The 27917-nt window shown below is 31.3% G+C and overlaps 5 protein-coding genes across 6 annotated transcripts; 1 reads left to right on the forward strand and 4 right to left on the reverse strand.

The window, feature by feature from the left end:
* Window positions 1-393: 393 nt before the first annotated feature.
* Window positions 394-5473, reverse strand: LOC8260658 (receptor homology region, transmembrane domain- and RING domain-containing protein 1). The gene is made up of 6 exons (XM_015725681.3): window positions 5107-5473; window positions 4714-4953; window positions 3858-4253; window positions 3626-3723; window positions 1401-1467; window positions 394-850 (listed from the first exon to the last, which is right to left on the reverse strand). The coding sequence occupies exons 1-5, from the start codon at window positions 5237-5239 to the stop codon at window positions 1435-1437; spliced, it is 900 nt and encodes a 299-aa protein (XP_015581167.1). The 5' UTR covers window positions 5240-5473; the 3' UTR covers window positions 394-850; window positions 1401-1434.
* A 391-nt stretch (window positions 5474-5864) lies between these two features.
* Window positions 5865-10184, reverse strand: LOC8260659 ((DL)-glycerol-3-phosphatase 2). The gene is made up of 6 exons (XM_048374187.1): window positions 9964-10184; window positions 9433-9657; window positions 8173-8233; window positions 7899-8046; window positions 7658-7737; window positions 5865-6152 (listed from the first exon to the last, which is right to left on the reverse strand). The coding sequence occupies exons 1-6, from the start codon at window positions 10040-10042 to the stop codon at window positions 6020-6022; spliced, it is 726 nt and encodes a 241-aa protein (XP_048230144.1). The 5' UTR covers window positions 10043-10184; the 3' UTR covers window positions 5865-6019.
* Window positions 10185-10989: 805 nt separating this feature from the next.
* Window positions 10990-15769, forward strand: LOC8260660 (multisite-specific tRNA:(cytosine-C(5))-methyltransferase trm4b). The gene is made up of 9 exons (XM_015725667.3): window positions 10990-11214; window positions 11369-11513; window positions 11738-11828; window positions 12403-12600; window positions 12710-12948; window positions 13092-13223; window positions 14530-14597; window positions 14685-14746; window positions 15313-15769. Exons 1-9 carry the CDS (start codon window positions 11102-11104, stop codon window positions 15444-15446), a joined length of 1182 nt encoding a protein of 393 aa, XP_015581153.1. The 5' UTR covers window positions 10990-11101; the 3' UTR covers window positions 15447-15769.
* Window positions 15770-18083: 2314 nt separating this feature from the next.
* LOC8260661 (protein NUCLEAR FUSION DEFECTIVE 4) lies at window positions 18084-20390 on the reverse strand. The gene is made up of 3 exons (XM_002529606.4): window positions 19771-20390; window positions 18816-19654; window positions 18084-18715 (listed from the first exon to the last, which is right to left on the reverse strand). The coding sequence occupies exons 1-3, from the start codon at window positions 20095-20097 to the stop codon at window positions 18250-18252; spliced, it is 1632 nt and encodes a 543-aa protein (XP_002529652.2). The 5' UTR covers window positions 20098-20390; the 3' UTR covers window positions 18084-18249.
* On the reverse strand, window positions 19941-27069 carry LOC8260662 (oligopeptide transporter 7). Of its 2 annotated transcripts, XM_048375062.1 has the most exons (7): window positions 26974-27069; window positions 26266-26872; window positions 22997-23566; window positions 22661-22916; window positions 22000-22182; window positions 21198-21821; window positions 19941-20066 (listed from the first exon to the last, which is right to left on the reverse strand). In XM_048375062.1, the coding sequence occupies exons 1-6, from the start codon at window positions 27059-27061 to the stop codon at window positions 21204-21206; spliced, it is 2322 nt and encodes a 773-aa protein (XP_048231019.1). In that variant the 5' UTR covers window positions 27062-27069; the 3' UTR covers window positions 19941-20066; window positions 21198-21203. The 2 variants fall into 2 exon arrangements, with proteins under 2 accessions (XP_048231019.1, XP_015581152.2); XM_015725666.3 differs by lacking the exon at window positions 19941-20066 and having other exon boundaries at window positions 21020-21821.
* Between the last annotated feature and the right edge of the window lie 848 nt (window positions 27070-27917).

Here is a 27917-nt window from a genome sequence, read left to right on the forward strand (position 1 = left end):
GTTGCCCATACTTTAGAAAGATCTTACAATGCTTTTTGCATTCTTCTATCCTGGTTATAAATTAAGAACTCTAACATATACAATCTATCTAAAAAGTTCAGTAAAAGTTTCAGACACATGGGATCAAAGAAAAAACTTACAGAAGTGCAGCTCAACTGGAGATCCAGATAACCAGAAGACTTGCAGCATAAATAAGAAAAGGAAGAATAAGACATAGTTGGTATATATGGACGCAACTCCAAAGCAATATAATATTGGTTCTGCAAATTTAGCATGTGCATACAGGAAATCCGTACGCAGAGCCAAGCTCGATATGTTTGTAATTTGGCATCTCAATCAGCTGGTATTCCCTCCCTTGATCACTATCTATTTTACTGGATTTCACACCATTGATTCTGCTGCATTCAATGAGTTTCACTTTTTGAAGAGATTAAACAAATAATCTTCCAATGTATCACAACCAGCACTCGGGCAATCCATAAATGCAGAATTGCAAAAAAATAACATCCTAATGTAACTATAGTACATGATGATTAATACAATGCTTACAAGTGGAATCTGTACATGTAATCGTATATACAACTGATATTTCCGATACTCATATCTGGATCACGCCACTAAACATCAATGGAAACAATATATGCAATTTTTTATTTCAACATATTTAAGCTTGAAGCAGTGGAGGAGCTTCAATGGCACAACACCTACAGTAAGTTTGCTGTGAATGACAAAATATGCACCACCAGCAGCAGCAGTGAGCCTCACATGTCCAGTTAAAACTTCACAGATACATGGGATCAAAGACAAACGTAAAATGCAGTTCAGTTGAAATCCCTGATAAACAGAAGGCCTGCAACAGAAAATTAGGGAAATGGAAAAGGAGTTAGCTCTGAGTTGGTAAACCCCTAGAGTAATGTCTTTGTATTGTTGAATTGTTGTACACTTGCCCTTTGTTTGGAAAGAGTGAAACTATTAGAATTCAATCAAACTGAATCCTACTTGGTCAATTCTTAGGACTGGAAAGCTGATATTTCCTAGACTTCAATTACTTCAACATGGAAAAGAGAACAAGGGTTTTAAAAGAAATGCAATCATGCCAAGATTTACATAATTTTTGCAAGAACTCAATTCAATTGAATTCTTGCACATGATTTATTCCAGAAACACCCTGAGGTAACCAATTCTAAAACCAACTGAAATCAAGTCATGCCTGGTGATCCATTATTTCCCAATTTTTTAACATGGTCATTCATAGGCATAATTTTAAGGGTCGTCCAGCTCTCTCTCTCTCTCTCTCTCACTCCCCATTCAACTATATTTCAGACAATGAATTGATCTATTTCCATGTTCAAATGAAAAATGAACTAGATTCATTTCTTAAGGAGTGATAACCTGCATACCTGATTAAAAAGCTAGTCAAACCACCTGCTGGATTCATTGATTCTGAAGCCAGATTCCCCTCTTGATCTGGATAAAGAAGATAACAAAAATTTGGTCAATAATAACTCTAATTCTGTTTAATGGAAAATCAATTTTTTTTAATCAATCACAGGGACATAGGAACATTTTTAACTTTGTTTAGCCAGTAACATTGATGAAACAACTGGACAAATTCAATATCAATATGCCAGTATCCACCACCTTTAACATTTCTGGGTCTCTTAACTCATGTCTGTCACCAGAAAGATACAGACAAAGGCGTTGTATAACATCTAAAGTTACTGTCTAAAGCAATAAAAAGCTAGCATTAAATGTCATCCATCTCTTACCCTCAAAACAATAAAATATAAAAAAGCTTCCATCCATCTCTTTGATGTTGAATAAGATTGCCCCCTACTCAATCTTTTTTATTCTCTACCAGTAATTGGTACAAGGACATAGATTACAGCTAAAATGGTCCATTTGGATTCTGAAAAATCAATTCAAAGTACTTCATTTCTGATGAAATTGCAATAGAGTTAAAATTACAATATTTCAGAATTGCAATTCTAATTTCCAACTCCAGGTGCACCATATGATACTCAAGAAATTAGATTGTACCAACATATTCATCTTCTAATTTCAGCTAAATCCATAATGTATCGTCAATTGTCCCAGAATATCTTTTTTTTCTTCTCTGGGGGCTAACAAGCTTTATGTTCTTCTCATGAGACCGTCATGCCCTACTCTGGAAAAACTAGTCATCATGAGACAAATAAGACATCTAGGAAGAGAATACGCCTTCTGTCAAGGAACTCATATTTACCTAATTCAAATGTTCCTTTATGCACTTATGAACAACCAATTGATGGCATTTCCTAGACAACATTATTTGATGCACAATTCCTGAAGTGACGACAATATGGCCCCAGATCATTTGATGTATGTGCATCATTTTCACTTCATATCCTCACATCCACATTCCAAATGCTCTTAACTGCAACATAGTCTGATATTTTTCCAAGCCTAATTCAGCATGTAAGAAGTTGAAGCTAAGTGAAAGGGGCTTCAGCCACAGGCTTTTACACTTTTAGCAGGTGTCTTCAAGGAAATAACTAGGATAGAGAAATGCTTATACAGTTTGGCAAACACAAGGACAAGATATGTGTCTCATCAAACAGCTTGACTTACAGGTTGAGGATTTTTCCTCATAGTTTATAGGTTAATGTCAGAACAAAAGATTTATTTATAACAATGTCCACACAGTTACATCTTATCGCATTATCACACATATGAACTCACTTGGCATAAGATAAACTGATTGGCAATATAGATGCCATTGTTTGCACAATTGTTCAAGCACATCTATGGCAGAACTCACTCTATAGCCTACAGCCCAGAACTAGCTATGCAGCTCCACGAGTGAGTTAGTTTATTATTTGTCAAAGAAGGATTAAAAGTCTGGGGGAAATCATAAAGTTGTAGCTGTACGTGATATCAGTGACACCAAGAATAAGTATGGCTCTTAACACTTCTATGGGACAAATATGATTGCTTCACTAGAAAAGAGGCATTATAGTCTTGGTACTCCAATTTAGTAGATGAGTTCAGAAAAAGGTTAGTTCGTGTGCGTAACAGAAATCACCAATGCGCAAATATTTGATAGATAATCCCACAACAAAAATTATTTAACAGCCCATTCCCAAAAAAATCAATAAATAATTCCGCCATGGAAAACTAAAATCTAAGTTAATTTCATTTTTTTAACTTTTTGTTTTTTATTTATAAAAAACTAAGAACTGTTTAATATTTTATATTTGTTGTTTTCTCAAAATAATTTTATTTATTCAATTTCACATAAGAACATGATGAGAAGAAAAAGAATAAAGAATGAGATAAGATGTAAGGAGAAAAAAGTGGAGGAAAAATATGAATGAAAGAGATCATTAAACAGACGAGAATGTGAAGGGTAAAATAGGGAATAAAAATTATAAAAACAGCATTTGTTGGTTTATTGAAAACAGGTTTTGTTTTTTAAACTATATGTAAAACGTTTTTGAAAGAAAAAACAAAATCAATTTTAACAAACACATTTTGTTTTTCTATTTAATAAATAAATGAATAATGTAAAATTAGTAAAAAAAGTTGAAAACATAAAATGAAAACAATAATAAGCGCCTCCCAAATATGGTATTTGTGCACGCACCTCAGAAAATATACATTTGGTTTTCATATCGAACTTGCACACTGGGCAGAATGTCCCCCATTTAGTCAGCCATGAATCTACACAGCTTGCATGAAATTCTGCATGTAAATTTGTAAAGATTGTAGTTGTTAAGTAAATTGGATTATTGCATTGGAGAGATAAGTGGTGCAGAAACAACAAAGTGATGCATAGTTTAACAAATGTTCAGAATAACAAATGAACAAAGTCCTACCATGTTGGCAAGGGAGAACTTTAAGAGTTTCCCCCTCTTTGTAATCCTCAAGGCAAATAGCACACGTTTCTCCACTATGGCTGCGATTCAAATGAGCAGAGGGGAATGTAAATCGTGGAAACCCTTCCAGCATCCTTACACCCACACTATTGCAATGAAAATTTGTTCCCTGCCAATATAGCCAGTGTCTGGGCAAGATGAAGGCTATCATGATGAAAGCTAATATAAGAAGCAGGGAGAGAAATGATATTGCTAGAACAGTCCAAGCTGTATCACTATGAGACGGGTAAATGCAACATTCGCCTTCTTCCCCTCGAGCATGCTCCTTTAAGATTTCACCAGCTATCTTTGAAACAAAAACAGCATGCACCTTGATGCCCTCAGGGTTCATCATCACTACATGCAAGGGATAAGTCACCAAACTATTACTTTCCAAATAAGTAAATATAACTGTTCCCACTCAATTTTTTCTGGATCCTAATCACTCGTGCATGTTATTGACAACGATTAAAATTAGTGCTATTATCTTTTATTTGGTAGGTAATTCATTTACATTCATGGAAATAAAAATACAATCATGCATAATTTGTATTCAGATTGTAATCACAATATCACAAGAAAACATTCCAAGTAAATACATTTAGTTAGGCATTGTTTGGAATAAATGACGTACAAGACTTCAACTGAATCATGCCTCATTTCTTTTCAAAAATGAGAACAAAACTTTCCAAACAAGGGTTATCATTGACACAATTACATAGCCTAAAAGCAATGCCTAAAACATTAATTAAATTAAAGCAACTTAAAATGGTAAAATCAATGAAGCTATGATAAATTATTTAAAGTAAGAACTTACTGTAAACCAAATTCCTCTTATCTCTATCATCAAAAACAATAGCAGCAGTAAATCCACCATTTTGAACATTTCGAATTTTATCCTCGAAAGAACATCCACCTCTTTCAATTAAAGCAAATCTCACCACTCCTTTCTCTGTTTCATTCATCTCAAAACCATTATTGCGTATCCAGCTACACGCATCCAATGGATTTGCCACGTGTAACGCTCCACATATACCTGACTTATTCAGACCAGCAGCTGAACAAACAAACAAACAAAATTTAAAAAGTTAAATAATAATAATAATAATAATTTCAGTTTCATTTTCTTTTTTGTTTCTTTTCTTTTATATTTTATTTTCTTTATGTTTTGCTACATTTTACTAGCATCCAAACAGAGAAAGAAAGTTACCGGATTTCGCGGGGAGGTCAGGGAAGGAGAAGAAGTAGGGTTTTAAAACGACAGTGGATGAAATTAATTGAGTAAAGTAACAGAGAATTAGCAATAGTAGTAATAATAATCTTCCAAAATCGGCTTCTCTCATTTCTCTCTCTCCGTGTTTATTTCTTTTTCCCCCGATGATAATATTTGATACAATTTCTTAATGTTGATTTTGATAATGATATTGAAATTTTCAGATGTTTGCCACTTCAGAGCTTCGACTGTAAGAAGACGGTTTGGTGTTCTTGGGGGAAATGGTACGAAAGGAAAAAACGGTGCGTTTTGTATGTAAGAGGTAGGGGTAGCTAGCATGTCGTATTTATTTATACCTTTTTGGTTAAAAGTAAAACACCCGGTTTCTCTTTTTAAATACACTTTTTATTTTTTAACCAGAATCTTAAGATACACTTTGATCCATTTATTTATTTATTTATTATTATTATTATTATTATTATTTTAACAAGGATGAATGAAATGCATTCACCTCTAAAATCATTAGTGGAACAAAAATGTAATATAGATGCCTAATCATAAATCAAGTCAAATCGATTTATTATATTAAAGAAAAAAACTAAGCTTAAACAAATTGATCCGCTTCACCACAAAAGTCATTAATAGATATATTTATTTAAACAAATAATATATAATGCAAAAAAAATAATAATAATAATAATAATAAACAATTAAACAATTAGATTATTATTACTAATTAGATTTAATAAATAATATATAATGCAAATAAACACATTTAAATATATTTATTTTTCTTAAATTTAACATTTTAACTAATCTGGTTAATAATTGTATTTCCAACTTAACATTATTATTACTAATTTTTTGCAACGTGCAAGGCATAAGAATGATGAAAAAAAAAATTGCAAATTTAGCTCTCTAAGTTTTCGAATGAAGGCAGGCCCCAGTAACTTGGGTTGAAATCCAGTAAGGAGCTCAAAACTTGGTCTGCAGTGTCATGATAAGAGCTATCCAATCTTGGATCTGGAACCATTATTACATGCCTGCATGGAAGTGAGCAAGGAAAAATCAGGGGCCTAAGCAACTGTTTCAATATTCAAAAACGAGGTTGCCCTGTAAAATATGTCTAAAAGCTATTTCAAACTATTTGGGTTGCAACTCATGAAAAATGCAAATATAAACTTTGTCTAACTTACTCCTGTAGGTTCCATCTGCAAGACGTTAAAAGAAAGAAAAAGAACATATAGTATATAGATGGATGGTAAATAGATAGGGGCATGGATTCAGATCAAGTTATGCCATGGTAGTTTGTAATGAAAAGTGGGGCAGGCAGACTCAGTTCCCTCACCCTAATAAATTGAGAACTTTAATATATTAAGGCTACGTTTGATGGGAAGTAAGTAAAAATGGAATATAATCAAGCATGTAAAATTAAAAGAGACAACTTGTTCATAGACAAGAGTAAAAATTGGGATTTGATTATAATAAAAATAAATGTAATTTCTAAAAATCTATGAGTTTAGTCGAATGTGTTAAATTAAAAATCATTTCAACTATGATTTTTTATTTTTTATTTTTCAGTTTTTCATTCTATTCCTGAAGGGGAAGAAAAGTAAAAAGGTTTCATTCTATTGTTGAAAGGATTGGTTTCGCTCATAGTCATTGACTTTTATTTCAATTCTAAAATAGGGTTCCTATTGTTAGAATCCTAGACATAATACCCATTTAAATACTTCACTGATATAGTTCTATATAAACATCCTAATCACTTAATGTTTTATTAAAAAAATCGGTTAAACATGTGTAAAAAAATAGTAAATGTCATCTTTTAAAACAAAAAGGAAATTTGAGTAATTTTATTAATACAAGTAAAAGTTCAATGACCATATTGAAATTTGTGATAAATTCTATGACCACGAGTGAAATTAACTGAACATAAAAAACCCATGATTTTCTATTTGTCGATATGAATGAGAGGGAGGGAAAAGAATGACTGCCAGCCATAGATTAGAAATTCTCTTTTTCTTTTTTCCTTGACATAGAATTATCAATTTCATTCTCATGTAGATAAATCATAGAGATAAGATCGAAGCAATATTAATCCACCATATGAATGAATAAATTAGCAGGATGTGTGTCTGTGACCAAGAACATTAAGTTGTTAAGCTAACAGTATGCATAATATATCAGTTCACACTATTGCATTAAACAACAGTTAACTAATGGCTCTCATCTGGTTTAGCCCTTTGAAAATGCAGTTATATGCAGAAAGATATGAAAGCCAATTCTTGCAGTTCATTTTGTAGCCGAGTCAATCAATAGATTATATATTTACATTTAGATAGTACTATGATACTTCAGTCAAATAATAGTTAGTTTTATAGTTACTACACATGCATATATGTTCTATGTGAATATATAGAAAATGGTTAAATTTTAACATGACCAAGAACCCATTAAGGAAACTGAAATATCAAAGGCAATAAGTAGAATAAATATGACTAATAAATCATGAACACAATACATGTTGGAAGATAAGTGCACTTACATTCCAGCATTCTTGGCTGCAAGAACACCTGAGGGTGCATCTTCAAAAACAAGGATCTTCTCTGGATCTACTGGGCCACCCTAATAATTCAGACATTAATAAATTGTTACATGCTTATTCTAACGCCAAAGGCAACAAACTTAACCCTGGGAATAAAGCAAAACTCTGAATCAACAAATACAACATCCCAGCTATATTACTGCCATCACTGATAATGATAGAAAACCTCAAGAAGAATTACCTCAAATCTCCTGGCTGCAGCAAGAAATACATCTGGTGATGGCTTTCCCTGTTTAACTTCTGGATCATCTCCAAGTACAAAATGATGCATCAAGGAGAAAAGCTCACCGTGTTTCTGTGTTTTCAATTCAAAATGCCTCCTGTGAGATCTGAAAAATAAATCCTGTTCAGTATATATATCTCATAAATTTGATGGTAAAGAAAAACTGCAGATAAATCACATCAAAAAACTCTATTGGATTACAATTATGAGAAATGAAACAAATGTACCATACCCAGTGGCCAAGGCAATTGGTATTCCTTTTGCATGGAGATGCCTGATCAACCGCCTGGCTCCTTGATAAACAAAAAAAATAAAAAAATAAAAAGATATCGAAGATTGAGTTCAACTAGTCTTACATCACGAGAAAGCAAGAGATTATGTATTAAAACTTTAACATTCACTTTGCGTCCCTGTACATGCACTAATGTCAAAATCAAAGGCTTTTGCAAATAGGATTGGAATAATAACACAAAAAGTGCAACAATTTCTTGGGATTTTCTGTTGCAGTTCATGAATTTTAATTTCGGGCAGTTAACTGCATAAACGGAGACTTCTTTTGCAATTGTGTTTACCTTGCACTTTCAGGATAATGATGACTGATGAGTAGACTTAAAAGGACATGTCAAAAATAATTTTTAAAAACAACAAATGCCAGCAAATATGGCAGGATTCTTTGGACAAGTGATCATGTGCAAGGAAGGTGATCCACTAATCCTTCTCCTTTCATATCAAATCAATGTTAGTGATCACCTTATGAGGTGAGGTGCATTTGTATTTATCATTTAGATCCGGTGCTGAATTCCAGTAACAAGAGGAAGGTCGCTTCAATTTCAATAGCATTCCAAGCATCACTCCACCAAAATGCTTTTCAAAAATTAGTAAATATCTGACTTAAGCTTGTTCATAGCAGATAAAAGTCATTTTGCAAACAATGTTTTGTCATGGAACAATTGGGTGCAGCATTTGTACCCAAGCAATATTTCCATTCAACTTAAATGGATTACACTAGATACTAGTCACATGTAAGAAACTTTCTACTCGGATATAAATCGCATCTAATTGAATTTTTCTTCCTCTCTGTGTTGCAATATGTACTATCTTTCTCAGACCAAATTTGTTCTTTTTTCTTTCTGTCATATCTGAGTCTGAATTTCAAACTCACACTAATTCTTCCCCACTTTATCCTCAAAAACTTTTAAACTAGCACAGAGAGAGGTTGATTACAATTCACATGAGATTCATTTGATATTTAAAAGTGTTTAATGCTTAAAAGGCCTCTTCAGTATTTTAGAGGCTACAATTTAAGGCAAGCCAATTCATTTAACCATATCAACCAGGCTTATTCCATATATCCATAAGCAAAGCTATCTTCATTAAAATCTCCCCTTTCAGTTTTATATTCTAAACAGTACATATGTTGCTACTAAATTAAAATTTTAAATTGGCAGCCTCGATAATAAATAAAATAATTACGGGTATAAATAAATGATACCTGGCATGAGCTCACTAGTCGGAAACAAGCTACGCAGCATCTCCTCTCTTTCAACGAGAAAGTCCTCAGCAGAAAGAGAGTCACTAATCCCAGTCTCCTCGACGAAAATACGAGCTGCTTCAATTGCTTTCTTCCCCATCATTTTAGCCTTGAGAGACCAATCAAAAGATTTATTGTATCTAGCGAGTATTATTTCCTGGACTTCAGTATAGAATTTCTCCGTGTCTGACATATGCACCAGTACAATACTCATAAATAACATATAATGCATTTCCTTATTATACTGCTGATATATAGACCAATGTGCTCAACATAATTTATGAATTTGAGAAACATATGAAAAAAAGAAAAAAAGAATCCAGATCTAAAAGTATTAATCCTTTCAAAGAACTAATTTACTAATGAAAAACATAAGAAACGATCAGATACCAAAAATCTAACTTATTTTTAAGTAACTAATATCTGTTGACTTGGAAATTTGAGTAAAGGGAAAAATCTAAAGAATGCAGGGGAAGTGTTTGATGAAATTACCGAGTAAGAGGCCATCCATGTCGAAGATGACGTGAGTTATGGGTTGTTTTACCGAGAGGGTGTCGGAACAATTAGCCATTGCAAAGTAGTGTTTCGAACAATGGAGATTCTGTAAGCAAAGGGTACCAGAGAGCTCTTAATAACTCTTGCGTATGTTTTCTTTTCCTTTTCTTTTTTTCTTTTGCTAAAGGATCAATTTGGCCCCTGAACCCAAATCCATAAGCAATTCACCCAAATTATAACATTTTAGCCGGTTTATCCAATAAGCTGTGAAAAGTGGTTAATTTAGTCCAATTAGAAATTTTAATCCATAAAAAAAAAACAAATATAAAAAGTTTCTTGAGATTTTGACAAACTGGTAGTCTAATTTGGAAGTCTAATATGCTTCTTTAAAGTAAAAGAATGCCGAAAAAGCAGTTCCAAATATCGTATTAATATATATTTCATCATTTATAAAAAAATTAATCGGTAAACTTTTTATAAAAATTTAAATATCATTTTACTGACATATTTAAGAAATAGATGTGGAGGCTTTAATTAGATTCATGCTTAAATATAAAAAATTCCAATCCAAATCAAGTTTAATTTTGAAAAATTCTACACATGCTTTAATTTTAATTTAAATTCCTGCTAAACATATTTAAGTCTACTTGTAGAAATAATAAAATGTATAATAGAATATTTATAATTTAATTTAATTTAATTTAACTAGTTTTAGTTATTATACGATTTGAAGTATTTAATATTAGTTTTCTTTTAAATTTTTTTAGATGAATTACATTTTTAATTTTTATTTAAACATTAAATATATTATTTTTTACTTATTTTTTGAAAAATCATTATATTTTAATTCTCACAATATATTTTAGTCCGTTACTTGTAGAATAAAATTCACATTTAAAAATGAAGGTTTAAACTATTAATCATAGTAAAAAAATTAGAGACTACGATCTATTATATATTTTGGTTAAACAAAAATATATCTAATTAAGAAAGAAAAAAAAAAGATGAAGGATTAAAAGTGTTAATTTGCATGTGGAACGTAAAAGTGAAAACTCAGGTTTATGCTATTTCAGTGGTTAACGCATTGCGATTTCGCAATAAAAAGCCCCGCCGGCGGTAGACTGTTTTTGCTAAAATGGAAGAAATTGCGAAATTGCCATTGCCAGAAGCATTTCTTGATTTCCTGGAAGCTAATGGACTTGACCCTTCAATTTATACTGCCATTGATACAACTCCACGCTATATAAGGTATCCAACTTTAGTTTCTAAGTTTCAATTTCGCTTTATCTTCATATATTAAAACTTGATACTTTCCTTTTAGTCGTGAAAAGTTGTGTTCTTTTGCTAATTCTTAGTTCTTGAATTTTTTTTTTTTTTTTTTGCTTTTTTGTTTTGGTGAAAGGTTAAAGCCTGGGAGTGAAGCTGAAATTGAAGAGATAAAGACAGAGATCAACTGTAACCTGGAGAGAGTGAATTGGTTAGCTAGTTTTTATTCTCTCCCACATCATGTTCACATTGCTAACTCAAGGGCATACAGGGAAGGAAAGGTAATAAAAGTAAACTAATAATAGTAATTAAATCAAGCAAAAGAGATTTCTATTTGTCTGATTATTGATTTTATCACATTATGTTGATTTAAATTTAGTATTGGACCGAATTGTGATGTTTAACAGTAATATTATTATTATAATGATTTTTGCCGACTTTGATTGTCTATTTATTATCTTTTATTAGTTTTGATAATTTGTTTATTTTTTATTGTTATACTCAGATATATGGAATCGATGCGGCTTCTGGGGCTGCTGTTTTAGCCTTGAATATCTCAGTGGGAGATCATGTTCTTGATCTATGTGCTGCTCCTGGTAAGTGATGTTTTTTCTCTACTTGTGGCTAGTTGGTCTGGTAGATTTATCATGATCCTTTACTGCTTTGGAAAAAAATGAGAATCCATGTTTCGGAATAATATGAATTATGGCTTTATTTCTGTGTATGTCAACCATTTTGATACTGAATGGGCTCATCCTCGTTTTGGTTGGTTTCTTTCCAGACTAATCTTTGTTATCTGGCTTATTTGGGGCTGTGTTCCTAGGGTATGAAAGCATTAAGTTGGGTTGGTTTTGAACTTAGAAGTGATAAGCAGAAAGGCGCTAACTGCTAAAGGTTTAAATGCTTAGTGTATAGGGAGTAGAAACATAATGGCTTTACCAGTTTTAATAGGCCCGTAGTTATGTTGAGTATGCATTTCCACTTGTAACTGAGAAAAGAGAGCGGGATATCAAGAAATTAATAGCTGCAAGGGGATAGTTTCTCAGAGTTGGGTATGTAAGCTAGTTTTCTAAATCATGGTTTTGAAGTGTACTTCTCATTGGTTATTTACATTTGATTATCTTATAAATTGCTTGCCTCATGCTTAATTTATGTATCTGTTATCTTCAGGTGCTAAACTTTGTATGATATCGGAACTTCTTGGTGATTCGGGATCTGTAACAGGGGTTGATATTTCAAGGGATCGCCTAGCAGCTTGTAGAACAATGCTGCAGAAATATAATCTGGGTGATAGGTGTCGGCTGTTTGTTGCTGATGGAACAGCATTTTCCCTTTTACCTGTGAGGGAACATTCAAATTTAAGATCATGTAAATAATTTAGCTAACATTGTATACATTAATCTTCAAATTTAATCTGCTTAAATTTATATATCTTACCTATTTTTGATGTGTTATGATTCTGTCTAGCATTGAACAGGTGAATCTGCATCGCAAGAAAAGGAAGACACATACAGGAAATGGACATCTAGGAGACCATATAAGGAAAGGAAAAGAGCAAGTAAAGCAAGGGAACGCGCTGCTTCAGCATTGGTTGCAGAAAGTGATTATCCTGAATTAATCTTTTATGGGCAGGATTCTGGAGTTATTGGGCTTAGCAAAAGTGAATTATACCAAATTGTGTGTGGCAATGAATTGTCAAATTGTGGCTATGATAAGGTAAACTTGTTTTAGCTTGTCCTCTACATTTTTACATTTTTCTTTACCACGAGTTTCTCACCTGTTTTCCAAAAGTATAATTCTCTTATTGATTAAATTTTGCTGAATCATAGTAACTAATGGCTGGTTGAAGTTCGATTCAGGTTCTTGTGGATGCAGAGTGCACTCATGATGGGTCAATTAGACATATCCAAAAATTTGAGCATTGGGGATGGGAAACTCTTTATCAGCGTGTATTACAAGCAGAGAGAAGTGATAGTTTGACCAGCCTTCAGGTACTTGATTTATTGTTTTATCATATGACAGCCATTTTCCGCATGCCTTGCACCTAATTCTTAGTGATAACTTATATTAAAATTAGTAGAATATAATAAAACAAGGGAAAAGAAGTTTAGCTAATCTAAAGGGTTTTTATAATAAGTATACTGATAATTACAACAAGAAATCTCCTATGACATCATAATAGAAGAAAATTCTTCCCTATATAACCTACTATTTTAACTATAACAATAATTTGATGTTCATCCAATAAGTCTGGATATTTTTCTAGTACAATGGATGTTTTACGCATCCATGTTTTGGCATATGCTAAAAATGCGGATCAAGAAATTGATATGCATTTTTTGCTCCTGTAGAAGCAACAACTTGTAATCTTTTTTTTTCCTCTTGAGTATATTTTTAACTGTCTTAACAATTTAAATTTGTGTTATTGCTTAGTGATAGGAAGTAGGCTGCCTACTGCATTTCAGGATCAAAAATCCATATTTATATTCTCCATGGCTCTGTATGCATAGACATGTGGAATTTTGATAATCTTAAGAAACTCTTATGGCAGGCATAGGGTAAACTGGAGAAAAATTAACTTTCAGTTTAAAGGACCTCACATGTATGTAAAATAAATGACGTTCAATGATGGACAAAGCAGAGTTAGTTGGTGAAAGGATCTTCTATGTCACCACTTTATGAGATTAACCGAGTTAATACAAAACAAAAGAAACTATTTTAAACCTTCACATTGTTAAGTGCAAGAAGAGATTCTCATTGCCACCATAGCTTGGTAAGACCATTTACTAAGAATAGAAGATTAAGTAAATTTAATGAAAGGTTTAACTATATCATAGTATGTTGTATTCCCTTGAACTTCTATTGGGTAATTGTTTACTAAAAGAAAAAGGAAAAGATGCATATCTTAAACCTTCACACAACAAGTACAACAGGAGAATCTTCTTAGTGCCACCATTGCTTCGTAGGAGCTTTGAATAAGAAAGTGAGAATTATATAGCACCATAGTTAGTTTAATTGAAGCTTTATGTTTTTCTTAATTGTTACTCTCGTCTAATTAAGTCTATATTGTATTCCCTTAAACTTCTGTTGAGTATTCTCTCGTTGGAAATCTTCACAATTATTTCCACGCATTTTTGGGACTGAATATATGCTGTATTGTTACTTAGAACATTCCATTTTTATTCTTCCCTATGCTTCTAAAATTGAAGCTTGCTCTAAAGAGTTTTATTTAAACCAAGTTTCACCTTAGCTGATTTATCTGTTCTGCATGTTAAATCCATTTTTCTTCTAGTGCAGTTAAAGCTTCTAACAAATGGTTTTAAGCTGCTAAGAGTTGGCGGTTTGGTTGTCTACAGCACTTGCAGGTATGTTACATATGCAAATCCCATGCCTGCAATAATATCAAATTTAATATTTTGTTTTTCATCTTAATTTATTTTTGTGATACACAGTTTGACAGTTTCTCAGAATGAAGATGTGGTTCAGCAATTTTTAAAGGAGAATCCTTCTGCCGGTAGGGTTTTGTGTTCTTTGAAATGAAAATCATGTCTTCATGTTAATTCACTTACCTTCACATTTTCTTCAGATAATTTCTGAGGGCTGTCTATTCCAATTTTGAATATATTCTACCACCTATAGTTCCACGAATGAAAATTGGATTTATGCTATGCCCTAAAGCATTTTTTTCATGTGTGTCTGCATGTGTGCACTTGCTGGTAGAAATTCTTGGGAACTGAATTTCCTTCCTTTTCATTTCATTGAAAAGTGTCCTCAAGTTTGAGATCTCAGATCTCTTTTTGAAATAAGTTTGATACTAACTAGGAAAGTAATTTTCAGGAAAGAAACTGTTTGAATTGTTTTAATAAACTTCATTTAGCAACTTCATAGATGCCTAAAAAATGTGCTGTTGATAGGTGCTTGAAATCCAAACCTTCCATTATTTTCTTCTTGTTTAATATTTCATAATTAGGTGGAATGTTGGAAGTCCAATTTCCCATCACTTTGTTACAACAAAAGGGGCCATAGCTAGCAGTGTCTCTGGTAGTGTTGCTATATCTTGATGATGCTTCTGTTTTACAGTGTTGCAGGAAATAGATACTGCTCAGAATTGGCCATGTAAAAGTGGGAGAATACAGAAGACCTTGCGCTTTGATTCTGTAACTTCGCAGACTAGTGGACTTTTCGTTGCCAGGTTCATCAAATTGGCCACTTAACTGAGGTTGAAGTTACTTGGAAGATGAATATGCAAATTACTAATGCCGGACTCTGATTGAGGTTCTTCCTCTGGGTAGATCTGATGTTCTATCAAAACCCTGTTCTTAGTTTGGATGATGGACATATTGATCAACATTGTAAATTATCCTGCCTTTGGCTAATGCTCCGGAGTTGAGGAGTAAAAGAACTGATCCAAGGCATTTTTTCTTTTTTTAAGATTTAGATTAAGGTTCTTTGTATCACAGAGAAAAAAAAAAAGAATCAAGCTTGACTAGTTTTTGTTTCTCATTGAATGATATCAAAAATTTATTTTATATTTTAATTCTCTCTTTTTTTCAATTCATAAAAAAACTCATTATGGACTACACAATATGGAGTTGTCATCTTCTTGCCAATTCTTATACTTTGAACCCTCGACCATCGTCCAACTTAGGTACACATGTTTTCGATGCTAAAATGACGTACATTGGTGCACATTTAAAAAAAAATTATATTTATTAAATTTATAGTAAATATTCCTTGCTAAATATTCATTGTTTATTAACTTAATTTTATTTTAATACAATATAAATATTTATATTATAATTTCAGTTTGATATTTTTTTGTTTAATAATTATAATGACATTGTACGTTATGTCTATGTTATATATATGAGTTTAAATATATTAATGAATGGTTTTTATTAATTATAGATATCTATTAATAAATTAATAAATATTATACCTATAAATGATGATTGCTTATGAAAATCATAAAAATATTTCAACATGTATCATGAATATTAATGAATATTATATATATAAACAAATAAACATTGCCTTACTTTATAATAAATATTAATATTAACATTGATAAATTAAATATGAAACAAAATGAACATGCACGTTGACCGTAATAAATTAAATTCACAGGTAATGAATATCTTAAAAAAATTAATTATAATAGGATATTAATTTAATACTCTTATACATATAGAAAATAAACAATTTAATACATGTAAAGGAATAAAAGAATATTAATATGTACATTGATCCAATAAATTTATTTTGATACGTGTTACTATATTTTGACACAAAATTTTTTATTTTAACACGTCTCCTTATTATCAACAAATAAAATTCAATTTTCTGTATAATTTTATAATTTTACTATTAATTTATTAATATTTTTTATATTATTGTACTAATAGAATCTTAAAATATAAAAAATTAAGAAAGATATTTAATTTATTATTATTCTTTAAAATATTATAAATAATTATCAAATATTAACAATTCTATTTAATTTTATATATAAATTTAATTATATTATTATTTAACCAAAATAATTATGACAATTATATAACATGCGGGTAAAGTATTAATTTTACAAATATATGAAAAAGTTATTCAATGTATAATTTTAGTTTTTATAAATTTATTTTATTATAATTTAAAAAAAATTCATGTTTCAAAATTAAATAATTTTAGTATATAAAAATTATTTTAAAATTATATTAACTAATAAACTAATTTTTTAATTAGATAATAATTTAAATTTTAAAAATAACATCTTAGATTATATTTTTAATATTATATTCTATAATAAATTAATTTTTAATTATATAATAAATTTTAAATATTAAAAAATAATAATATCTATTATATTGTACTAAAATTAATTAATAAATATTCTAAAATGATTTTTACATTATTGTACTAATTAAATTTTAAAACCTAAAAAATAAATAATGACATTAAAAAATAGTTAGTTTAATATTTTTTTAAATTATTATAATTAGTATTAAATATTAAAAAATTTATTAAATTGTATCTATTAATTTAGTTTTATAATAAAAATAATCATAACGATCATACAACGCGAGTAAATGATTAGTTTTATATTAAATTATAGTATATTATCATAACTTTTATACTTCTTTATTTATTAAGATTCTTAATTTTTTTTATGTTCCCATATATATATATATATATATATATATATATATATATATATATTAAAGTACTTGTTGCTCCATTAATACATATTCAAAAATACCATAAGTTTTTTTATGAAAGAATATTTGTATCATAACTAAAATATTTTTTTTAAATAATTACATGTTGAAAAAATTATTTTTTTTTCTTTGATATCAAAGAAAGGGATATTTCAAGAAAAATAATCAATAGGTCATGAATTACATAATTGAATAGTCAGTCCATTATACTTATTATAAAGGCAAAAACTCATCTAATATACTAAAATTTGAGACTTTTCATTCGCAAAAACAAATAAGGTTGCGGTTTGAACTAAACCTCATACTAATATCGTTTTATTAGATACGAACAGAAAAAACTAGATAATAAAGTTTTGAATAAAATGACCTACTGAGTTGCATATAATTGAAATAATTAAAATAGTCTATGAGAATAAACATAAACTGACTAAATCATTGTACTTGAAACATTCACATTGTTTGTTCAAAAAAAGTTCACACTGTATGACCAAAAAAAAAAAAAAACAAAACGTAAAATCCTGCTTTTGTATTTTTATATTTTTTCATTTTTTGAATTAGAGGCCATAGTTTTATAAAAATAACTTGATATATTGAAATAATTGAATTTCTTAAATCAAAATTCATAAAAGTATCTTAAAATAAAAAAATAAGATAGTAAAAGTAGCTTTGTCGCTGTCCTTTTCCAAAAATTTAAAAGAAAAAAGAAATTACATATATACAAATACAATCCCTAAAAATTGTCTCTTCACAACTTAATGAAAATTTGAGACAAGAAGGAAAAGAAATTTAAAATAGAAAAGAATCCTCAAGCGACAATTGACATACTAGATTTCTTGTCTGAATAAATCTTGGCATACACTTTCTTTGTTCTAATGGCTAACAGCACATCAAGTCCAAACCCAAGAACACATGCCAGTGCCATGATGAGAAAGATGAGGAAATAACATTGAGGACCAATACAGACATTGCCACCTTCAGCTGTGCTTTTTGCTTGAGCATCATACAGGTAACCAGCAAGCAGCCCTGAGAAAAGGAAGGAACCCAGTGGGAGATTCAGAATGAGAATGTTGTATAACAAACCATAGTATTTGAGGCCGAATAGTTCTGATGCTACTGCAACAGTTACTGTCAGACGAACTCCATAGCATACTCCAACCATAACTGAACCAAGGTAAAGGGATCCAGGCAATGCCAGTGCCATTACCACTAACCCAATAGTCATTACAATTTGAGAAGCTGCATTCCACAGAGGCCTTGGTGTCCCAAATTTCCTGCACAGACAATGAATGCTAGAGATGTTAGTATCTATTCTTTTAATCAAATCTTTAGCAAGTGTTACAGAGAGGGAGGGGGAATATCAAGTTAAATTACCAGAGTTGATGTTCTGATACCAGACCAGATATAATGCGTCCGAAAAATCCCCAAATGCTAGTGAGCGACACAAAAATGGATACATCAGCATATCCAAGTGCTAGCCCCATTTGCCCCATGTTGTTCATCACACACATCCCAGTACCCACGCCACAAAGAAATGATAAGAACAGGATCCAGAAATCGAATGTTTGTACCATTTCAAGCACTGTGTGATCCTCCCCGATCAATGGCTGTCGCTTTATCTCAACATTCTCCGCTTTCATGCTGGTTAATGATGATGTCTCTGCCTTCTCTTGCTTGGCTGGTGAAATTTCTCGAGCGACAAGTAATGGTTCCTTAACTTGTTGCTCAATATCTGAACTGGGTTTCATTTTGAATAAAGCAGTGTATAATGGAACAATTAATGGGGTAGCTAGTAGGAATAGAAGACCTACTGCAAATATCAGAGAAAGAACATGGCCGTGACTTCCAGTGATGTCAAATGCCAAGAGATAGAGGGCTACTGCTATGGCAATGACGTTGAAAATATTGATCAACTGAGTTTCTTGCTTTTCTTCTGCAAGGCTAGCAGCAGGTGAGGTTTCACGAAGGAAGAGAATAGCAGCGAAACAAATGACAGCAGGAGCAATGGCTAAAATTAGCAGAAATGTAGAGGGAGTAGAGGGGAAAAGAGCTGTGCAGACATCAGTGAAGATTGCTGTGGTGAGTCCTACAAAACCCTTGAGGATTCCTGAGACTGGACCCCGGTTCTTTGGGAAACTTCGCATACAAGTCACTAGAACTGCTGTGTTCATCCATGTTGTGCTATTGCCTCCCATGCACAGAAATATACACATCTGTAGCAGCAAAAATAGAGAAAAAACAGACTTAAAGTCAATCTTGAAGATAATTAAGATCCAAAGGGGTGTCCCTTGCAGGAGACTCCCCGCTGTCTAATGATAATGCATGTTACCTGCCAGTATGGAAGAGGACGGATTCGCTGGCTGACAAGCAGCCATTGGACTCCATACCCTACAAATCCTTCAAGTGAACCAATGAAGAGTAGAACTGAAGTTGGCCAACGATCTGAAGCAAGGCCAGAGAGAAGACCAAATGCCTTGCCAACATCTTTTGCTACAGAGAGATTATTAAGCTCCAACTGCGTAAGACCCATGAGAGATTTTAGAGCATCAGAGTAGTTGGAAAATGTGTAATTGTTACCGCAGATTGCTTGCACCCATATTGCAGTGACAAATCCTAGCCATTTGCCTGCAGAAGAAGGAGATAAAAATGGACACATAATGTAAACAAAGAGCAATAAAATGAAAAAGAATTTGAGAATGTATTTTGCACTTGAGTTTGAGCTTTGTGGAAGGACTGAATAAGCTATTTGTAGTCTTTGTTTTTGCCTTCATTAATGTTACATGTCTTTGTCCTGAGCTTGATTAATCAGGGGGAGAGCTTGTTTAGAGTCCTTAGAACATGGTTTCAGAATTCAGGAAGTGGGTTTTTCACAAATACCAGAACTCTGGTAGTAGCATGAATAAGATAGAATAAATACAGATTTTTTTTTTTTTTTATACTTGAAGAAAAAAAAACTTTCTGGCATAAAGTAGGGCCATATGAAGGTAACAGAAATAGTATTTTTTTTCCTGATATATATGCTTACTGTAGCATATTAAATTAAGTGGAGGGGCCAGACAGGCTGTGATTTGGATAAACATAAATAATAATAATAATAAAAAGCATTATAAAATATAAACAAACTGACTTGTAAAAGGCCAAAGAAGAAGGAAAAGAATGTACATCATCAATACAACTCAAAATCAAAACTGCCTATTGTTTCCATTTTCATGTGCTTGACAATGGGAAGCCCAGGATTTAGGTGCCCACCACTTTGTACCCTCATAATAGGGTAAAATAGACCTAGGAAATCAGTCTATTGAGTTTCATCATTGAATTTAATTTGTTCTTCCTTTCATGTGATATAATTTAGCTACAGATGTCATTGGGACTGGTGGAGATGTGGACAGCTGAAATTCTCAAGATAAGATCAAATCACACACACCAAACTCTATTGCCAAATATGAGTTCCTAGTCATCTTTATCCTGGAAAACAAAAATTAATTTTCTATAGAAATGAAAAATTCTAACTCAGGATCATCGCTTCCTGTGGGATGAAATCCAGAACAATCCATCTCAAATTGACTGGGGAAGTGACATTAAAGTGTAAAGACAGTTAATAAGCAATTACAATAAGACATACATTGTTCAATTTGAGAATCAAAGAATACGTATGTACAATGAAACTTTTTTGTGGTCCTTAATTACAAATTCAATAGAATGAAACATACAGAATAATACATTTGAAAACACACAACAGCTAGTACAACCACTTACTTTAACTCAGATGACCGGCGGGCAACCATTTACTACAACCCCCGGGGCGGTTGGGCAAGAAGCTAATGGACATCCATCTGAATCATTTCCCCACCAATCTAAGCTAACATGCTGCATTCCCAAGCTCAAGTATAATAATACTGCCATGAAGGCCAGTCCACCATCGAGTGCCCCAGAGAGCACATAGTTGTGGCGGCTCCACCAGTCACGGTAATATCTGTAAGCAATAAATCCAGAAGCAAATCCAACAAGAACCCAAGTAGTGTAGTTGACAGCAGTAGCTGGAAGCATATTGAGTGTAGCACCTAATAGTACTGGCATGGAAATTAATCTAATCCAATGTTTGTCGGGGAATGTCTTGTGTGCAAGCCAAACTAGAACAGGAGCAATAGCACCAGCTAAGAAAAACCAATTGATGGCGGAGTAATGGCCACGATCTCCAAAAATTCTACGAGGGCCAATAAGACCCCAGATGACAGATGCATCATAGAAAACATGGTCACCCGGGCATGTCCAAGGGCTTCCTTTTGGAAGCAATTCACGTTCACATATATTGGGGACAGTCTCCATGAGCCACCATGCTGTTGCTAAATGCACTAATGCTGCTATTACAGTGCCAACCACCTGATAAATTACAATCATCTCATGAAAATGTTTTAAGGAGCACCGAAGTACGAATGGATAGGATTGTCTCGCTCTCCAGATATGCAATGGCAAAGGCAAAATCGAACTTATTCTTCTTTTAGTATTTCAGAAGACCTTAAGCAGCATATAAAAGGAGGTAGAGAGCTAATAAATTTACCTGCGCCATGAACATGGCTCTAGGAGGAATCTTCATGTAATGACCGAGCTTGAAATCATGTAGGAAGGTGATCCCTTGTTTCATGCTGATGTATCCGTATACTTTAAAACATATGTTAGCAACAGGGAATCCAGGGTACAGATATCCAATGATATACTCCGTTATCACATTTAAGCCTGGTGTCTGAACAAAAATTTGTGTTAGAATGCTAATTTCTTTATTATATCTTACGCAGAAAATTGCTATAGCTGTTGTACTAATAGCACTTTCAATTTACTTATCAGAAGCTTTTGATGAGAAGTTATGATGGTGTGGGAGTTCAAGGAAAATATAGAAGCATTCCAAGTCCACACCAAAAGGCGAAACCTATATTCATGTAACAAGTGCAAAAGAAATGCTTTATTTAACTGCAAGGTTGAGTTCAAGAGGTTAACGGAGTTTGCTGTTCTCCTTGACAATTTGGGCTCGATCTTAGGGCCAAGACCCAGAGAGAATAAAAACTCTCTAAATGCACTAGCTAATATGAGAGACTTGTCCAACGACAGAATAGTCAGATGTCAACGTCCAAAAGCACGATATAGTGTTAAGTCTTGGGTACTTTAGCATTCCAAAAAAAACAAAAACAAATGCTTACTTTCAGGAATGCATACAAGTTTTATACCTGATTTGTCGTGGCAGTGATGACTCCAACGGGAAGGGTGAAAAGAAGGGCAAGACTGCAAGCTAGCAGTACACCCCACCATGGTAATTGGAGTTGAGCATTGTAGTACTGGCATGTAAATATAGTTGCTGATATGTTCAAGAGTAGAATGCATAAGAACCACCATTCAGGGACTGGCTTATATTTTCTCATGAGTTTTGTGTGCACATCCATTTTTTTCTCTTGAAAGGCAGACTTGCTGAGCTGCCATATATCTCTGCACCATGGAAAAATTGGTCTTAAAAACATATAATCTTGTGAAGTATACGAATTGAGCATTTATTTTTCTTGCTTTACCTTCCATGAAATAGGAAAACATGAACAATAGTGGCAGTCATGCAGGCAAAATTTAGGCCATATATCATTGCAAAGTTGGTGCTGAGGTACAGAGGGCCCTGGCGATTATATGCATCCATGTCAATATGAAATTTTGGGTCTATGATAGCTGAGACGTTGTATCTTCGGCCAGAAGATGTGAAAAGGCCATCAGAGAAAATGGGAAAGGTGTTGGCCTTGTAAATGTTAAGCCAATACGCAATAGGGGTTATAACATACATAATAAGGGCAAAACCAGCAGCTACATTTGCGGTTGCAAACCACGGACTAGCCAGTGGACTGCCAAGGTAAGAGGACGTAGTCGCCCAATCAAATCCAATAGCGCCAATTCCAAGACCATGGAGACCTGAACCAAGCTGATGTGCAAGGATGGAAGCAGGAAATATCAAACAAATCCAAGATACAGAAGTCAACTTCGGAATGATGTATCCTGGAAATACATAATAAGCAAAGCTGCAAATGAAGGCAGCAATGAAGAACTGATTCCTTGTTAATCTTCCCTTATGCCTCTCCTCTTTCTCATGTAAAGCCCTGTAGTTTGATGATATGTGTCATAAAACACCACACAGAAGAAAAGGATACGAATGGGTGTAATGATTCACTAAATAGCAGTAAAATAATGATCACTTACATGGATCTTCAATCACTCAAGTACGAAAAGTATTCCTACATCTTAAAACCATGCTACAATTTTGTAGATGGAAACTACTTCATACATCAATTCAACTGGGTTGCTTTTAGAGATTTAATCATTGTATTCAGGTCTCCATATGAGGAATTGAATTTCTGCATAATCATATCAATTTTGATGTCACATTAATCTTTTAAAATACTTTTCTCCGACAAAAGAAAAAAGATAAATAGCACACGAGGAAGCAAATGGTTGGTTAGCTTTAAGATCGAATCAAGCCCTTAAAAAAATTCTAAAAAAGAATAAAAACGAGCTGAATTGATGTTAGAGAATCAACTGAACCAAATAGTTTAGTTTGATTTTTCAGTTTTCTTATTTTAAATTTTAGATTATAATTATATTGGTTAAAACATACCCAGATAATACACCAATTGTCTACTTGAATTGTCCCTGGACTGTTGCTATTGTTTTGATTAAAAATATTTTTTATTTTAAAAATTTAGAAAAATTAAAAATCATTTTTTATTTAAAGATTCTATATTCATAAAATTTGACTAATAATAAATTAAATTAAATCCAATATTTTAGAATTCTTTTCTAATAGAATTTTCAATATTTTAGGTTTATTTTCTTAATATTATTAGTTAACATATCAATTATATCTATAATATTAAAAATATACTAACTGTACTGTTTTTAGGATTAGAATAATTATTTAACTGAAAACATCATTAATTATATTTGAATAAACTAATATTAAAAATATAAAAAGGTATAAAATTTACACATCATCACTACGCCTTTATATTAAAATTGTTAATACATGTCAATAAAAACTTTTAAAATATAACTTTTATATGTACTAAATGTTTAACTGTGCGTTGCACGACCGTTATTATTATTTCGATTATAAAATAAGTTGATAGATATAATTTAATAAAAATTTAATATTTAACATTAATTAATAATATTTTAAAAATAATAGCAAACTAATTGTTTTTAAATGTTCTTAATTTTTTAAAATTTTAAAATTTTACTAGTATAATAATATAAGAATTTTATTTTAAAAATATTTATTAATTTATTTTAGTATTATATGAATTAATATTATCAAATATAATATAATTGATGTTACTATTTTTTAAAATAAAAAATTTATTGTATAATTAAAAAATTAATTTATTATTGAATATAATATATAAAAATATAATTTAAGATGTTATTTTCTATAATTAAAGTATTATTCAATTAGAATTAATTTATTAATTAATATAATATTAAAATATAATTAATGTGCTATTTCTTAAAATAAAATTTAGTGTCGTTATCCGATTAAGAAACTATTTATTAGTTAATATAATATTAAAATATAATTAATATGTTATTTCAAGATTTAATTAGGATTGTAGCTTATTAGTTAATATAATATTAAAATATAATTAATATATTATTTTTTAAGATAAGAATTAGTATCGTTATCTAATTAGGAAATTATTTATTAGTTAATATAATATTAAAATATAATTAATATGTTATTTCAAAATTTAATCAGAAATATAATTTATTAGTTAATATAATATTAAAATATAATTAATATATTATTTTTAAGATAAGAATTAGTATCGTTATCTAATTAGAAAATTATTTATTAGTTAATGTAATATTAAAATATAATTAATATGTTATTTCAAAATTTAATCAGAAATATAATTTATTAGTTAATATAATATTAAAGTTAAATGTGTTATTTCTTGGATAAAAATTATGGTCATTATCTGATTGAGAAACTATTTATTAGTTAATATAATATTAAAATATAATTAATATGTTATTTTAATATTTAATTAGAAATATAACTTATTAATCAGTAAATTAATAAAAAAATTATAAAATTACACATTAACTTAAATTCCATGTGTTAAGAATAAATACACATTTCAAAATAAAAATTCTACATATTAAAAATTAAACACACATAATAAAAAAAAAATTTAGGTGTCAAAAATTTTATATATATTAGTTATCTACCTTGCACAATAAGAATTGTTGCTATCAATCTAAATATAAATATTTTTAATTGGAAAATATAAACTATAATTTTTTATCTAAATATTTGTATGTATAAAATATAATTAATAAGAAATTATATAGAATATAATAAATATAAAATTACTATTATAGTACCATAAAAGTTACACATTATCACTATATCTATGAATAAAACTATTCATATAATAACAATAAAATAATTCATTTTACTACAAACTAATTAAATAACATAAAATATGCTTAAAATATTAAGTTTACATTTAGATATTTGATAATAAATGTTAAATTCGGTTCCTCTTGTACATCTCTAGCAAAATCTAAGAATTATAAATTTTTGAAACTGAATCAAAAGTAATTTATAATAAAAATTGAACCGAAGCGGATTAATAATAATAACAGATAATAAATTTAGTTCCATTCTATTTTTGCTGACCAAGTATCAGCATCGCTCTAATAGGATTCAAGAATATTTAAGTAATCAATCACGTGAGAATCTCAAAAGAATCGTTGACAAAGCTGAAGAATCTAAATTATTTGTAAAATGACAAACCTGAAAAGTGAAACCTGAACCAGATTTTGGGGCCACCACATAGCAGCCGGTTCCACCAAATAGCGACGGAAAACACCGGCCCACCCGAATCCTAACACCTGCGTCGTTATAACGACGAGTAACGCCACCAGAAAACTCAACTCCTTTTTGTAGAAGATCTTAACGGCACTAACGATGTGAATAGCGTAAACGTTTCCAGCTCCAGAATTGGCAAATATCGTTATTAATACATGCTCTTTCACGTTGAACGGTCCTGGATTAAGTGTAAATTCCAACTTTGTCCCTCTGAAGAAGACCTTGTCAGTGATTGCAGAAGCCATGAGATGACCGAGCGGAAGCACCGCGATTTGCGCGAAGATGGAGGTGATAGCGAGAGGTTCTCTACGGTACCAAAAAAACTGGTTGAGGAAAGAGAGGAGTATGCAAGCAAGAGTCCCCAAAGTCCACGTGCGAAACGTGACGGCCGGTAGCATAGGATCGTCGGTGATTGGGACGGTGAGGGCCACTTGCTCGATCGGAGAGTTCTCTTCGCTGTTAACGTCATCGAGGGCTGAAGTAGCGGATACAGAGGGAGAATCTGATTTGGAGGTTCGTTTATCCTTGTTAACTATAGTGTTTGGACAGCAGGAAAGTGAGGGAAAATGACTATATTAGAAGAAAAGTGAAGGAAGAGGAAAACAAGAGAAAGTGAAGGAAAGTCTTACTTACTGAGAGGAGCAGTAATTTCGCGAGTACTGTGGCTGCCGATCATTCTCTCCTTTGTGTTTCTCGCGCGTCTCCTCTGCTGCTTAGACATTTAAAAATGTGGCAAACAACTTGGGTAAATTACCAAGAACCTCTTCAGCTAATGTCAAAATATAAAAATTGGTCCCTTACGTTTTATAAATACTATGGTTTCTATAGTTGAATTTATTAATTAATAAGACCCTCTATTGAAATAATTCGTTTAAATAGTATAAAAAAGATAAGTTTACTTGAGCTTTACTAAAAACTGCTATCTCCCTAAGATATATTAATATTTATTAACTTTCTAAAATTTCAAAATTTAAATATTTAAATTTTTTTTATAAAAGATTTCTCTAATGGTAGCCAAAAAGCATTATATTATAATAAAAAATATTTAAATAGCTGCTGTCATAGCATCTGACGCAATTGAACTTTGAGTTTTATGAAAAAACAAATTGGAAAATTAAAATAATATTTTGTTAAACAGTGGAACTTAAATGTACCAGGCGGTCCTAGGACGGATGACGAGCTACTGGCAGAGTATCCTGTAGGTAGGTTGGGGTTCAAGGAGGTAATTTATGGGAGAATGTCAAAATGTACCTGTACTGATTTCAGCACAAGATGCACATGTCATTATTCTATTTCTTAAGGAAAATTTCAAATTTACTTTAACACACAATGCCAAATATACACGATTTATTATTTATTATTTTAGTTTTTATACCGTAATTTCTATTTTTCGTACCATATTTTCTAATTTCTAACTTACTCTATTCATTTGTACTATTTATTATCTTTTTTAATTAAAATTGTATTCAAATTTTAAACTAGCTTAAAATAATTTTAAAATCTTAAATTAAAATTAAAATAATTATAAAATTGAACCAAACTAAAAGATATCGGTTCAATTTGAATCGATAATTTTA

Source organism: Ricinus communis, chromosome 5, assembly GCF_019578655.1.
Source record: "Ricinus communis isolate WT05 ecotype wild-type chromosome 5, ASM1957865v1, whole genome shotgun sequence".
NCBI classification, from domain to species: domain Eukaryota; kingdom Viridiplantae; phylum Streptophyta; class Magnoliopsida; order Malpighiales; family Euphorbiaceae; genus Ricinus; species Ricinus communis.

Bases quoted from the DNA above. Each gene is read 5' to 3' on its own strand.
- LOC8260659 (XM_048374187.1), bottom strand. From the start codon at position 10,042: ATGGCTAATTGTTCCGACACCCTCTCGGTAAAACAACCCATAACTCAC. The intron at 8,234-9,432 runs GTATCATTTATT...TTGTTTATCAAG, and splicing joins GACTAGTGAGCTCATGCCAG to GAGCCAGGCGGTTGATCAGG. The intron at 8,047-8,172 runs GTATGGTACATT...TTTATTTTTCAG, and splicing joins CCAATTGCCTTGGCCACTGG to ATCTCACAGGAGGCATTTTG.
- LOC8260661 (XM_002529606.4), bottom strand. From the start codon at position 20,097: ATGTGTCCATTTTTATCTCCTTCTTCTGCAGGCAAATGGCTAGGATTT. The intron at 19,655-19,770 runs GTAACATGCATT...TTGCTGCTACAG, and splicing joins GTCCTCTTCCATACTGGCAG to ATGTGTATATTTCTGTGCAT. The intron at 18,716-18,815 runs GTAATTTAACTT...TTGTCTGTGCAG, and splicing joins GTATCAGAACATCAACTCTG to GAAATTTGGGACACCAAGGC.
- LOC8260662 (XM_048375062.1), bottom strand. From the start codon at position 27,061: ATGTCTAAGCAGCAGAGGAGACGCGCGAGAAACACAAAGGAGAGAATG. The intron at 26,873-26,973 runs GTAAGTAAGACT...CAAACACTATAG, and splicing joins CGAAATTACTGCTCCTCTCA to TTAACAAGGATAAACGAACC. The intron at 21,822-21,999 runs GTAAATTTATTA...GTAATTTATCAG, and splicing joins GAGCCATGTTCATGGCGCAG to GTGGTTGGCACTGTAATAGC.
- LOC8260658 (XM_015725681.3), bottom strand. From the start codon at position 5,239: ATGAGAGAAGCCGATTTTGGAAGATTATTATTACTACTATTGCTAATT. The intron at 3,724-3,857 runs GTAGGACTTTGT...ATTTACATGCAG, and splicing joins AGTTCTCCCTTGCCAACATG to AATTTCATGCAAGCTGTGTA. The intron at 1,468-3,625 runs GTGCGTGCACAA...TTCTTTATCCAG, and splicing joins CCAAATGTATATTTTCTGAG to ATCAAGAGGGGAATCTGGCT.
- LOC8260660 (XM_015725667.3), top strand. From the start codon at position 11,102: ATGGAAGAAATTGCGAAATTGCCATTGCCAGAAGCATTTCTTGATTTC. The intron at 12,601-12,709 runs GTAAATAATTTA...AGCATTGAACAG, and splicing joins ACATTCAAATTTAAGATCAT to GTGAATCTGCATCGCAAGAA. The intron at 13,224-14,529 runs GTACTTGATTTA...CTTCTAGTGCAG, and splicing joins ATAGTTTGACCAGCCTTCAG to TTAAAGCTTCTAACAAATGG.